The 15,077-nt window shown below is 48.7% G+C and overlaps 1 protein-coding gene across 9 annotated transcripts in view; it reads right to left on the reverse strand.

Moving 5' to 3' along the window:
* Window positions 1-15,077, reverse strand: part of SRGAP2 (SLIT-ROBO Rho GTPase activating protein 2) — a 224,611-nt gene that overhangs the window by 54,646 nt on the left and 154,888 nt on the right. For 6 of the 9 annotated variants that reach the window (XM_035010188.1, XM_035010186.1, XM_035010195.1 and 3 more), the window contains 4 exons: window positions 13,562-13,777; window positions 12,842-12,970; window positions 4,690-4,914; window positions 914-1,015 (listed from right to left, as the gene is read on the reverse strand). In XM_035010188.1, coding sequence (XP_034866079.1) covers window positions 914-1,015; window positions 4,690-4,914; window positions 12,842-12,970; window positions 13,562-13,777 — 672 coding nt within the window. The remainder of the gene's footprint in view (window positions 1-913; window positions 1,016-4,689; window positions 4,915-12,841; window positions 12,971-13,561; window positions 13,778-15,077) is intronic. The other 3 variants (XM_035010190.1, XM_035010187.1, XM_035010191.1) reach the window with 2 other exon arrangements.

Here is a 15,077-nt window from a genome sequence, read left to right on the forward strand (position 1 = left end):
GAGGGTCAGAGGGAGAAGCAGACTCCCTGCCGAGCAGGGAGCCCGATGCGGGACTCGATCCCGGGACTCCAGGATCATGACCTGAGCCGAAGGCAGTTGCTTAACCAACTGAGCCACCCAGGCGCCCTGACCCAGCTCTTATATTTAGTGTTGACTTTTTAAGTTTAGTATTAGCTCTGGGCTATAAGGGAAGTGCTAATGGAGAGAATAAAACAAATCCAAACCAACCTCATGATGTAAAGAGCTAGTTAAAATGTGAGAGGGGCCTGCCATGCCCCGCGCTCTGTTTCATGACCTTCAGCAAATCAGTGGATTTGCTCCTCCATTCGCAAACGAAGGGGCCCCACCCCCAGTCCTTCCTGATCTTCCCGGGAAAAGTAAGACTGACTGAGATGCCAAGGAAGAAATCCCGTGAGCACAAAAGAAAGAAGCTGGATGATTAATCGTGCTGCCCTTTTGAACTAGTTGTTAAAAGCAAGGACACTGGGCCCAGAAGAAAGCCCCCCTTTTCTAAGAGGATGGAGATGTTTTAAGTGTCAAAGTCAAAGGCCTCTGTTTGTCTGAAAATGCTGGAAAAAGCCAGGCATGAGGGGGTGGCTCCAGAGACACAATATTGTTCACACAGCTGCCAAGTGCCATTTTGATTAAATGTGTGTAGAGGGGCAAGAAAAAAAGCATTTGCAAAAGCTCAAAATAGAGCTCAACCTTTGGCAATGCAAGAGCAACTTCCTGGAGTTCAAGGGCAGGATGTAGCAGGGGGGAAAATCCAAGGCTACGTTTGGCTAGGAAATGTTTGTGGCAGCCCGGACGTTCTCTGCATGCTCCTTCCACCTGCTCCCAGAGGGGCAGCAAGAAAGAGGTTCAACAGGGAAACGCGGAGGGGGCCTCCAAGTCTCCTAAGCAGGAAACTCACCTCCTCGTTCTCGATCTTCAGAGTGGAGAGGCGAGACTGCAGTTGCTGGCATCTCTGCACCAGCTCGCTCTGCACAGGCTGCTGGGCACAGAGCTGGGAAGCCTGCCGAAAGAAAGCAACACCGGGTCAGGAAGAGGACATGGTTCTTCTGGTGGTTCCAGAGTCCCACTACTACTAATAAAAGTCCTCATGTTCAAGCTGTAAGCCTCACAGTTTCCATGTGCAAACAAAAATCCAAAGGCAGCGTGTGTGAACCTCTTCCGGGACCAAACAGCACAAGGAGGGAATGAGAAGTGGGACCTGTTTGGAAAGACCAGATCCCTCCGTGTGGGGCCCATCCCCAGGCTGGCGCCCGGCAGGCTCTGCGGCTCCACAGAAGCCAGCGTTAGGCCAGAGCAGGGTGCCTCGGGCAGCCCCAGCTCCACCTACACAATGCTTTGGCAGAGAGGATTTCCTGCTAGAAGTCCGAGTGGCCACCTCTCCGGCCCCTCCTTCACCCTACTCCGTGCACCAGAGTGAAAGCAGGAGAGAAGTGGGTCAGGAGGCTAGCTTGCCGCGCCGGCAGCCAGCGTGTTTATAAATCTGGGCCACGCACGAGAAGTCTGACTCAACGAGAGAAAGTATAAAGCCAGGAACAAGTCCACGGGCTGTGCTGGAGGGCTCCAGAGGGCATAGAATCTGGTGGAACTTGGCACTTTCAAAGAGCCATCGTTTTGCCCCAGGTTTGCACCAGATCTGTGTGGGCAAGGAGTCTGCCCTGCCCCTAAGGACTGCCGTCGATAAGCTTTTCCCTCTGGGAAAAGATGCCTGAGCCAGTCTCCCGACAGGGGCATGGCTATGGAATGGGCAGGAGGTGACCCACAGTCCCCAGGCTGGCAGATGAGGAGGGAGGGCCCACGTGGAGGCAGCTCCTGTCACCTTGCCACCATGTGTCCCTCAGCCTCCTGTCTGCAGAGAGACATCTGGACAGAACTGGCCTCCTTCTTCCTCAGCAATGAGTGGGCACATTCACATGCCCACAGACCATTCTCTTGCTTGGAAGACAAAACCTCTCTTCAAATGGAGGGGGCTGGGACTTGACCTTTTCCTCCATTGGCTTTCAAGCTCCCAACCAACTTGACCTCCTCCCCCAGCTGAGGGGCTGGCCTGAGCCAGCTCTCAGATCTGAAGAGAGCTGACTTCACTCTGGCTCTTGGATAAGCAGACACAATGGAGAAAGCTCAGTGGCCAGGATGGGTGAGAGCCAAGAGTGAAACTCTCTGGCTGCCTGATGTCACTGGTCAGGCATCCAGAGCTCCACAAGCCTCTGGGGGCACCAAGGGTAGAGCCAAGCACCTCCTCCTAGTACATCTGAGAGTGCTTGGCATCAACTCATGTGCTGAGCGCCCCAGAACACCAGTGAGTGTGGGGCCTTGGCCAATTTCAGGGCTTCCGGTCAAAATGCCACCCGAGCCTTGGCCCTAGTTCAAGGACTTCCAGGCAGCCCTCTCTTGTTGCCTCCACAGTCTATAGACAGCCCACACTGGTGGGGACAGACTGGCTGCGGGGACCAAGAAAAACTCGCCTTCTCATCTCTTTTCATTTTCTACTCCTAGGAAGGCTGGGCTGGAATGCAGAACCTTTGCATGGGGAGCATGCAAGATCTAGGGCTGACCCTGGCCCTGCCTGGCTCAGCCACTGATCAGCTGTATCACACAAAGGGAGGGCGGAGGTAGAAGAGTGAACTATTGATTTTAAAGTAACCAAGACCTAGCAGGGAGGACTCACAGAGGGAAAATGACCTCCACGCCTGTGCCTTTAAGAAGCAGCAGGGCTGTTGATGCATGCTTTGGCAGAGGTCCTCTACCGGGGTGCAAGGTCATGCATTTCAGCTGTGCTCCGCAGTATGAAACTGAGGCACTGACGGGGCCACGAGAGGCCCGAGCACCCGGCATTTGGGTTCTCCCTTTATGGAGACAAGCTGCTTGGCTCCGAAGGCAACTCAGTCAACACCAGAAAACGTATCACTCCACTTAGCTGGTGCCCAAGTTGCACCGATTCTTGGGAAGGAATATCAGTGGCAGCTGGAGAAGGGGACTGGAAGAAAAGTTGGACCAGAAGCCAGGGCAGGTGAGGAATGGGGCTTCCTTGGGGCCTCGGTGACACCCCCCCCCTACTCTGACTGCACACACTGCCATTTCACTTCCCCATCTGTTCAGACGCTGACATTTCCTAAGTCACAGAAATGGAAACAAACTGTACATGGTTTGGTTTTCCCTGAGGAGAAGAAAGAAATCATCTCCACATTTTGTCTTTAGGATAGAAATGTCCCCTTTTCCACTGTGGACTATCGATGACAGCAAATCCTCTAGTTACACTGCCAACACTTGTCATTCTGGGACAGGGTTTTCTAAAAAGCATCTGGAGACTAATCCTATTGGAAACACCATTCCCTTGTTGAGAGGACATGGTTGTTTTTCAGTCACCTCGCATCCCTTCCTCCTCCTCCTGACAACTTTAGCCTGACTATCCTCTGGGGGAACTTCCCACCCCACAACTCAGGTCATATATTTTGGATGAGGCTCTCCCCAACTCCGGGATGGAGCATGTGACTTAGGCATAAGCCAATCAGCCAACTACAGACACCCAGCCATGATCACTGGCTCAGGGATAAACTCATCAGCCGAACAGAAAGAAGAAGACACAATGAGAATTTTGTGGGGGCTTCTAGGAGGGCAGCAGGTACTCCCTCCACTGGATTTGGACCTACAAGAAGATCAGGCTGGAAATACAGTCATTTTGCCCTGATGGGATGAGAGCCTACCTAGAATAGAGCCCAAGATACAAGATGTGAAGCAGAGAGAGAGAAACAACAACAAAAATCTGAGTCTTTTAAATTCCCACTCCTAAATCCAACCACGCCTGAAAATCCATCTATTTCTATTATGTAAGCCTATACATCCTCCTTCCGAGTTAGCCCAGAGGTTAAAGGGTAGCTCCTACTGACAGGAATAAGGTTCACTCTAATATGCATGCACAACCACCCCAAGTGGAACCAAAAGATTCAGAGTAATGAAAACCAAAGAGCTGCTTGTTTCTCTCACTTTGTTTAGGCCCTTCTCGTTTCAGTCTTGGAGGGGAAAAGTTCAAAAAAGGGCCCCATGTTCCTGTTCCCCAGCCTGGGCAGACAGCATCAGGCCTCAGGGATGACATCTTAGCTCCTTCTTGTCTGTCTTACCCATTCTTTTTTGCTCAATACCCAAGCAAAGCTACCCCTTTTATTGCGATCTTCTAATCTCAAGAGAATAAGATCCTTTAGATCTCTGCCAAGTGACAAAAGATCACATCATTATTGCCCCACTTAGCCCTCCCTCCCCAACAAAAGCCTTGAGTATCTGGGCCCATTTCAGCTCTTCTTCCAGACTCACCATTTGGAGGCCTCCTCCAAATCTTTCCCTCTTGCCATACTGAACTGTTAGTTTTTATACACCTGCTGTTTTTCACCTCCTCTGATCTTGCTGGACCCTCTGGGTGCCCCTCCCTACACATATTTCCACCTCTCTCTCAACCCACCAGACTGGAAGCTCCCTGAGGGCCCTAACCCCCAGTGTCTATGGTGGAGCCCAGCAGACACTCAGTCTCTATTTGCCGAATGAGTGGAATGCTCCTCACCCTCCTGACGGGAAGCCAGCCCCGGGCCTTGCTCTCCCCAGAATAATGTGGCCTTAGTGTAGTGAATCCAGGCACAAGTGAGCTCGAGCCCCTTAGGGAATGTGGTGATGGGAAGAAGGCCTCACCATGTCCCCCATGTGGGGCTGGAACTCAAACTTCATGGGTGGGCAGAAGACATTGTTGTACATCTCCATGAGGCGCTGCTTGTCACTGGTGGCATCCAGGTTCTCCACAGCATTCTCGATGGCATCCAGACCCTCGTGCTTTGACTGCTCCAGATTCAACTCAGCGGAGAGGAAGGTGCGTAGCGCCCGGTTCAGGCTAGCGTGGTAGCCTAAGTCACAACACTGCTGTGGGACGGAAAAGCCACATGAGCAAACCACAGACAGTCCCAAGGCTTGGCAGAAAGGGAGGTGGCCCCCGGGGCGGCTCTGACCATATCACCGGGACTGGTCGTGAAGCTAGAAGGCTGACATTCTGACTCCCAAGATTCAGGTGAGATTTCTGGTTTCCACTCCCAATTCAATGGAAGACACACCTCAGAGGACTACAGGCTGACTGGGAGGAAGAGGACTCAACGGGACAGAAGGAAAATTATTTCGCCATGCACTGCACAGGGCTATTTAGGAAACAGGAAGAGGGCTGAGGGTTGAAGGGAATCCCCTTCCACTTTAGGGTTTCTCTGCGGATGCCATGATAACAAAATTCGACAATGAAAATATGGCCTGCCACTCCCTGAGGGTCACTGTGGTCAAGTCACTACATGCGAACCAAGCCAGGCCATTTCAGCATTTAAGGTTCACAACTCACACCAGTGTCGCAAGAGCAGTTCATTTACACCAACACTGAACTCCAGCGGGAGAAGAAGAGAGTGGGGAGCAGACCCTATCATCGGTCGTCACCCCCACCAGCTGCTGACGTTGTAGGACAGGCCTTAGCAGCAGACTCGGATTTCTGCACTAAAGCTCCCGCCCGACAAAAATAGCATTTATAAGACCAAAAATTTCTAAGTGTCAGTCTTACTGGAAAAATGCAGATCATGTAAAGGATTCCGATTTTCTAAAGCAAAATTGAAAAAAAAAAAAAAGTAGAGAGGCAACAGTATAAAAAAAGCACTGGACAGGAAGTCAAGCAGCCTTGGAAAAGCCAGTCCCCAACCCTGAAGCTGTACCCTCGGCTGTAAAATGAACAGATTTGGCCAAGTCAGTGGGTTTTTTTGTTTTTTTGTTTTTTTAAAGATTTTTATTTATTTATTTGACAGAGAGAATGAGAGAGAGAGCAGATGAGAGGGGGGAGGGTCAGAGGGAGAAGCAGACTCCCCGATGAGCAGGGAGCCCGATGTGGGACTCAATCCAGGGACTCCAGGATCATGACCTGAGCCGAAGGCAGTCGCCCAACCAGCTGAGCCACCCAGGCGCCCCAAGTCAGTGGTTTTTAAGCTGCGGATCAGAGCTGTGAGGTTCTATGCCGCTGCTCAGGCTGCCCTTGAGAAGGGGGTAAAAGGGCAGCAACCAGTAGGACTTGGAGCCTCTTATCTCTGGTTCAACCAAACCAGCCCTGCTCTTTTATCTACTTAATAGATTGGGATCCTTTTTTTTTTTTTTAAGACTTCATTTATTTATTTTTGAGACAGAATGAGAAAGAGGGGGAAAGAAAGAGAGAGAGAGAGAGAGAGTGCGTGAGTGGGGGGAGGGGCAGAGGGAGAAGCAGACTCCCTACTGAGCAGGGAGCCCAACTCAGGACTGGATCCCAGGACCCCAGGATCATGACCTGAGCCGAAGGCAGACACTTAACAGACTGAGCCACTCAGGCGCCCAATAGATTGGGATTCTATGCAAGGTCTGATTTGAAGAAAGAATTCTGCTCGAGAAAAAGTCTGAAAATACTTGGACTAATTATATTGTCTAAGGCCCTCTTCAGCAGTGGCATTCTGTAACTCTACAACAATATTCCCCATCCCTCCCAAAGGACCCCGGGATCCAAATTCCTTGGCCATCCATTATCCCCTCTATTGCTAAAGCAGCTCTGAGGTCCAGAACCTAAGAAGAAACGTCCGAGAAGAATCCATGGATAGAGTCAGACCATGTGCCTGACTGCAGTTTCATTCCATAGGCAGGCATCAAACGGACGTCCCCCAGCCTTTCCCCTCATCCTGTTCACCCCGGGAGCAGCCACGACTGGGGGAGAAAAAGCACGTGATGTGCCTTCTCCTTCTAGCATCTGACAAGAAGCTCAGCGACAGAGCGCCCGTCGGGCTGGGCTCTGGGTCAGTGCCAACAGCGCAGCAGGTGCCTGGAGGCAGGGGAAGAACAGCAGTTACAGCTTGACTAGAGGCGGAGGATGGAAAGACATTCAATTCAGTTGGGAGGGAAGCGCAAATGGAAGCAAGACAAAAGCAGCTGATTGGGAGACTTCGCGTGCAGGGGCCCTTCCTCCTCTGAAAGACGCTGCTGGTCTAGCCAGGCTGCCCTTGAATTTGGAAACCTTCCTGACTAGCTCTGTGCAGACGCTGATGATGAACTGGATGCCTGTGAGTCTGTGAACACAAGGGCCGAGCAAGTGGGGAGCTTTTTAGTGCAGAAGAGAATTAGGGGGAGGCGGGGCGCCCTTCATCACCTTTACATTTTTGGTGACTCCATTCTCTCTACCTCTACCCTGATTCATACCCTTATCCTACATCAGTGCTGTCTGCTTCACTGTCTTCAAAGATAGCTTTTATTAGGCCACTCCTACTGAAGAACCTACAGAAGCCTTTAGTCTTTTCTAAAGTGAAGTCCACCTTCTGCAGTTTGGGTATTTAAAAATACCTCTATTTTACTAAGTATGCTTACCGTATGCCTGACGCATGCTAAGTGCTTTATTGAATCCTCATAAGAATCCCAGTGAGGCTGGTATTATCTTCATTTCCCAGACTAGAATGGTGAGGCTCTGGGAAGTTAAGCAAGGTCACCAGCCAGAACAAATTCTAATCTGTCTTGCAGTCTGACCATCAACATCATCTCCCTGTGTTCCCTTCCTCAGACTCTTCTGCTCTAACCAAGGACTTGCTCCTGCTTACGGCAGAGTATGGGAGAACAGCAAGCCTCACATCAGCTGCACTACTGTGAATGAGCAATTTAACCTCTCAGCCTCCAATGGGGACAACACCAGCCTCATCGGTTGTCACGAGGCTGATAACAGGCAATGTATTTATCGACATCTGGCACCGTGCGGACAGTTCCACCTCAATCACCAAGATCCCCAGATCCACGGACTTCTGCCCTTTTCCCGGCATTCTCCCTTCTTGACATATTTCCCACTCCTCTCACTTGTTGGAAATGGACCCCATCTTCAAAATCCAGATCAAATTCCCAGCCTCTGGGAAGCCAGCCACCCCGCAACCCTGGCATCTACTGACCTTGGCCTCTACTCAGGACCACACCACACCAGCCCTCACATGACACAGGACACACTCCGTCACTCTGAGACTTGCCATTTCCTATCACCCCAACCAGAAGACAAGTGTCAAAGCGGACCTGGCCAGTGTCATTGCTTCTTTGTATCCCCCACCATGAAGCCTTGCTCAAAATAGGCATTTTATACACACCAGTGGATGGACTGATTGATGCCCAGAGTACAGATTTTAACCTCTCAGGAATCATCCACTTAGACTGAATACCGATCTAAGTCAAATGGGTAGATGTGGCCACCGAAGCCCCTCGTTTCACTCACTCTGTACAGCCTATGGAAGGCCAGGAGCTTTCTCCGGCTGCCTGCTGCCTCATTTATGTTAACTCTTCCGTAGCCCCTCTGTGCCACCGACCCACAGCGTGCCCTCTGGCTCCTCTGTGCCTCCAGCCAACCAGGGAGACTCGGGCTAGGTTGTCCAAAGCCGTAGCTATGTACAGATCTCTGCGAGCACGACGGCCAGAAACTGAGGCCTTAGCAAAGAGGCAATTGCTGGCAAGGGTTAGGGAGATGAGATTTGACTATTTCATCTCTGTTCCCAGGAGAATCCCAGTGAGGAGAGGCAGTGCATTATGCTTCCTCACAATGGGGACAACGTATGCTTTCGGTGGCTTCTGAGGAGTTCCGTGGCCATGCCGAGCTCCCCTGGCCACTTCTGGGTTATATAAATGTTTGATGAAAACTCTCTCAGGGGAAATCAAATTTTTATAAGAATTTAATGATAGCCCATCCAGATGTGTGATGACTTGACTTGACAGCTCATTAACCCTTTACTAGTTCACAGTCCTCACCCAGAGACTCTAGAGAAGGCCCAGAAAAGAAACATGGGTGTTTCATAACATCCACTTCTAGTTCACACAGAAGAGACAAATAAATGCCCTTTAAAAAATTTCATATGAAGGGGCGCCTGGGTGGCTCAGTGGTTAAGCGTCTGCCTTCGGCTCAGGTCACGATCCCAGGGTCCTGGGATCGAGCCCCGCATCTGGCTCCCTGCTCGGCGGGAAGCCTGCTTCTCCCTCTCCCACTCCCCCTGCTTGTGTTCCCTCTCTAGCTGTCTCTAGCTGTCAAATAAATAAATAAAATCTTATAAAAAAATTTCCTATGAAGAAAGCTGCGCTCCTTCGTGTCCAACTTGGGTGCACACGGTGTCATGGAGTCTCTATCCATGTACGGAGTCCTCACAAGCCCCCAGCTATGCATGCGGACAATGCCCTGTTCTTCATTCATCCATCTGCTCCTGGGTTGGGAAAGCCACAGGAGGACGGGGGAGGAAAGCCACATTCCAATGAGCCTACAGTTCTTAGACTCCGTCAAGTCAGCTCAGAGTGTGTTTTTGGCCTGAAGTCAAGGTTTCCCTGGTGCATGTCAGATGCCTCATGTGGGTTTCTACAGTCCAGGTTTAAATCTTCTTCTATCATAAAAGGAAGTCAAAGGCTACTCCCATCTCAGTGTACAGGCATCGACAAAAATAACTTCCTTTCACTTGTCCTCAGTGCCCTCAGCACACACTGCACTCTCATACCACGAGGAAGGAGGCAGCACGGTGCCCGTAACACAGATAGCGACAGACTGTGCAAGATTCATCCCTCGTCTTAAAGCAAGTTCTGGATCCTGTCAAGATCAGAACGCCAAGGTACCCAGGCTCCCCATTCACTCCTGCCCTAACTGTTGGTGTGTCGCCCAGGTGTCCTTTGGGCCATTTTTATTGCCTTGATCATCCAGGAAACTACTGATACATGCACTAGCTGGGTCAACGCTCAGAAACATCACATCGGGCAAAGGCCGGGTACGAAAACTACGTACTGTAAAATCCCAACTTTGTGAAATCCTACAACAGGCAAAACTAATTTATGGTGAAAGAAATCACAACAGTGGTTGCCTTGGGGTGAGGGACTGACTGGGAAGAGAAAAGAGGAACTTTTGGAGGCAATGGAAATATTCTCTATCTTGACAGAGGTGTAATCGGTTATAAGGGTGTTTGAATTTATCATAACTCTTGAAACTGTAACACTTAAGTTCAGGCAGTATATATACCTCTGGGCAGTATTAAAAGGCACAACAAGGAAAAAAAAAATCTTGCCTTAGGAAATCACCTTCCTCCTCCTCCTTCTATTCCTTACTTCCTTCAATGAATATACTATGTGCTCAGCTATGTATTAAGCACTGTGTGTATGTTTAAAAAAAAAAAAGAATACCTTAATATATAAAGTTTTTTTTATATATTTAAGTAATCTCTACACCCAACACGGGGCTCGAACTCACAACCCCGAGATTAAGAGTTGCATGCTCTTCCGACTGAGCCAGCCAGGTGCCTCATTTTCTATATTAAGATAAAAAGAAGACTTGGTTCCTGCCTTCATGGAATGTACAGACACTAAGAGACATTTCTCTGTTCTTAGTGCAGTGACTCAAACTTTTTTTGACTTCCAACTCACAGGAAGAAACTCATCTTGTCACACACACATGCACACACCTAACAGTTTCACAAAATAAAACTTAACCTTACTAAGTATGATGTACGGAGATATTTCATTTTCCTTCCTATTCTATTCTGTTCTAGTTCATTCATTGAAAAAAAATAAGTCAAACCCATAAAAGTGATTTCATGACTTCCCCAATGGATCATGACTTATGGTTTGAAGAACGCTGTCCTAGGATCCCCTGGGCTTCCCTTAGCTTTGCAGTTAGCCAGTTACATAGAAATTATCTCTTTGTAGGTCTATGAAAACTTCTAGGGCAAAAATTATTTTATACGTTTTATACCCTTGATGCTAAGCACACAGCCTCATTCCAAATAAATATTTACTTAGCTGCATAATGTTATCAGCTTTAAAAAGAAAAAGAGTAATAAATCTGTCCTCACCTTAAGAAAAACAAAAACAAAACGAACAACAAGCAAAACAAGAGCAACTTTACTATCTGAGTGGCCTGGAAGGCCACCAACCCGGACTCGCTCACAGTAACCTACACCCACATCCTGGCTGGGCGCTAAGGAGGCCGATAGGCTACTTTGTCACCAGACTTCACACCGCATCCCATGAAGATGGGTTCTACACACCTTTCCTCTTCCCCTTCTTCTTTTTAAGTGAGAATAAGGTGCAAAATCGCTTGCTTCTTGGACTGATTTTAAAACACCTATGCACATCTGATGGAGGGTCTATGGATTGCAAAGGTTATGACTGACACAGCAGTGCCCCTCACCCCTGAGGTGAGCATTTTGGCAAAAGGGGCGGGAAAGTTGCCTTGGGGGCAAAAGCAAATGGGAAAGGACAAACCGGAGGAAGAGGTGTGATGGACTGCAGAGTCTTTTTTTTTTTTTAAACTAAATGTGAGATACATAGCAGAAAAAGAACTGATTCTCTTCCTTGCTGAGAACAGGTGTCTCTCCCAACAGTGAAGAGTCATTCCCCTCACGAGGAGAAAGGATCCTGTTTAAGGCTCTGACCTCCACTGAAGGACAGTGTTGAGATTGGCATCAACACACAAAGAGAAGAAAGCAGAGCCTGAAACAGGCCTCAGGGCTCCCCTTACCCGGTCAGACCATGACACCCAGGGCATGAAGAGGCTGAAATCGACTGAATCTAAAATCCCTGGAACTAGTTTAGAAAAGTTCCCCAAGCATGTGAAGCCAGATTTCAGTACCAAGATCAAGTCCAATTCCTCTGTCTGCAGAGGTGGGGGAGAGGGTTGCACAGCAGAGTTCCAAAACAGGTCAGTGCCGAGCCCCAGATGACCTGAATCTTAGACCAGACCCCAAATGCTATTGTGAAATGTGGCAGGTTCATTCACTGAGAAACCAAGTCAGGCAAGCGTGCCAGGTCTGGCCAGAAGCTCGTAAAGGCCACTGGCTACCTGTGAACAGCTATAGGCAAATATCAGGCCTCAGAGAAGAGACTACCCCAGGTACACCTGAGTCAGCTGGCTCCCGGCCCCCCACTCAAGACCGGAGGGAAGGGTGGACCCATGCAGCTACGGTCAGGGCTGGCTCAGAAATTGGGCCAAGTGGGAGTCTGCAGGTGGGAGAGACTACAAGACTCAACTATAAAGTTTGAAGACAAGCTGCAGAAGAAACAAGGCCAAGGCTGACCCATTAAGGCCAAAGACAAAAAGCATATCCCTTGTGCTTAATCCATGCAAAACACATGTGCCTACTCATCTGCTTCTTTCATCATCTTTGTGTCACAGATCAGAAAGCATGGGCCATATGTCAAGGGCATCTAGCCACCTTACTGACCAGGACCCTCAAATGCAGTGTAATTGAGGGCAGGTAATCTTCTTGAGCCCTAGATTCCTAATCTTCAAATTGGAGATAGTAACTCTGATCGAGAGGGTGATAGGATAGTCAAATGAAGCAATACCAAGAGACGTTTAAGTACTATCTAAATATAAGGTACACATTCTAACTCTTAGCTCTTGCCACTCACTTCTATGTGCAAATAGCTGATTCAAGGGAATATTTCCTGGGAGACAGAAGTGCATGGCAATTATGAGCATGGGCTTAAGTAATCAGACCTCGGGACAAATCTTGCCTCGTCTGTCACTTATTAGCTGACTCTGGGTAAGTCATCTAAACTATGAATTTTAAACTGTAAAAATGGAGATAAGGAGTGTCTTCCTCCCAGGACCGTAGTAAGAACTGAGTAAGATGAAGCATAAAGGGCTTCACCTCCTATCTGGTACATGGCAAGCCCCCAATGGACCACGGCTACTATCTTCATAATTCTTCTCAAAATGCTCCAAGACGCCTGAGCAACAGAACTGGGGAACACCTGACCAGTTCTCCAAAACCAGGAGAAAGGTGCCCTTGAGCCCCCAGCTCTAAGCACTTACATCAATAAGGTCGGACAGGTCGTGGATGTAGTACTTGAAGACAGATGCATTGGTTGCCTCCAGAGCCAGTAAGTACTCATTCCGGGCTTTAATGGCCTTCAACTTATTCTCTGTGTACTTGGCTTGGCGCTGAAAAGGGAACAGAAGTTCAATTCTACTTTTTTTTTTAAAAGGGGAGATTGTGCTCTAAAAGATGAAAGTACAGTACATTCGAGAACCACAATTGTGCTGCTACTCCCTGTGCGCGTCTGCCTTAAATTGGGTTCTAATTCTGTTTAATGAGATTCAAGGGCATAATGTAGATCAATCCAGGAAAGGTTAATGAGGTTCCCTACTTCCGATGCATGTCCCACTTTGGTTCTACCCACAAACACTGTTCTCCATCCTTGTACCGCCACCCGAAAGAAGGTGTCATTACATCTGTCCCTGAATACGGGACATCTGATGCCAAGCCCTAGGTCTGCAGTCCCTCTCCCAGGCTTGGGAAAGGTTTCTGTTGTTTCTGATGAATCTGCTACAGGTGAAAAACTTGGAGCCCACGTTCTTCCAGTACCTAGAATTTCTTCCAGGGCAGACAGCAAAGACTCACTTCTGGCCGTTAGGCACTAAAGGAATGAGTCTCTTTGTTCTGCTCTCCATAGCACCTACTGGAAAACTCCTATCAATCCTGACTTCCACAGTGCTCCTCCCCAGCCCCTCAAGATGCTGAAGCACCCATACCTTCTCCTTCATCTTCTCAATCTTCTTCACTGAGCTCCTCCGGACATGCTTCTCTTCAATGCGGACATTGGACGAGGAGTCAGGGGAGCGTGGGGTCTGCCGGTCTTCCTGCTTTACCGATTTTCCAAATTGCTTCTCCTCCTGCTTCTCTGCCTCCTTTAGCTTGCTCTGAGCACTGATGCTGTCGGCATTGTACATGTGATAGGTCTTCATGACCTGCAAGACACCCCCCGCCCCCGCCCCCAGAGGTCAAGCCAATAGGGTCAATTCTCTGCTTTACAGACTACCAGATTCAGCTGGACCTGTCCCACGTGAAGCACTATCTTCATGCCCTTAAGGGAAAGCTTCTTAAGTGTTTGGTTCAGCCAACACTGCATATTAAAGACCACCCCAAAGCACAGGAAAGCAGCATTTGAACGGAGCCAATATGACTTATTCTTAAAATGACTTCACGTCTTCCATCATGCATTATTTACTTCTATTTATCAACACTTGTAAGCATGACTCTTTTATACCGGCTGAGTAATTTCTATCACTCACCCAGAGTACACAAGGTTAGGAACCCTGAGGAGGCCAGCACAGCCTGTGGAGTAGTTGATACATTTTGGACCTTTCAGATACAAAACGGGGAAGAAGAAAGCCTCCAAAAGCTCCTTCTACTGCCCTAGCATTCTAGGGGTCCGTCTGGCCCATTTCACATGGATCGAACACCCTCTCTCCTGGGAACTAACTAGAACAGCAGTGGCAGTAACAACAGTAGCTGTTTCTTGAGCATGTAGTATATGCTTGGCTTTGTGCCAAGTGCTACCCAGGCAATTTCTCATTTCATCCTTACAGCAGCCCTGGGATCTAGAAAACGACCTGATGAAGACTGTTAGCCCACACAACAATTCACGTTAAGAGCCTAAGAAGGAATAAAACCCACATCAGGTGAAACTAGAGTTGCCATGGGAAGGAAGTAGTGTTAAAGGAGAAAAAGACAATTCTCAAATTTCCCACCAAAGCCACTGTCTGAGAGTCCAATCTCTTTTCTTAACGAGGAGGCCGGGCAGCCTAGAACTTGTGTGTGTTTCCTCCCAAACACACTTCCAACCACAAGGTGCCTGCTCTTCCCTCCATTTCCACACAGGGAGCCTCTAGCTTCTGTCTGGGAATTAAAAATGCTGATTACAACTAAGCGAGCTGAAGTTCAAGAGTGCTTACATTTTAATGTCGTGCAATATCTTTGAGAGGGAGAGAGTGTGGGAGTTGGGTGCATGTGTGTGGGGGCAGGGTGCAGACTGAACAACAGAGGGAAGTAAGGGCATAATATTGATAACAATCTCCACCACTTACTTAGTACGTGCTGTGTGTCAGAGGTTTTATGCGGGTCGCCTCAATGAATCCTCACAACTCCTCTATAGAAGACATGTGATTATCTCCACTTTTAAAGATGGGGAAACTGAGGCTCAACGAGATTAAACTATCCTACCCAACATCACATAGCTAGTACATGGCAGAATCAGGATTCAAACCT

This window comes from Mirounga leonina, unplaced genomic scaffold, assembly GCF_011800145.1.
Source record: "Mirounga leonina isolate KUSES-001 unplaced genomic scaffold, KU_Mleo_1.0 Mir_154, whole genome shotgun sequence".
NCBI lineage: Eukaryota > Metazoa > Chordata > Mammalia > Carnivora > Phocidae > Mirounga > Mirounga leonina.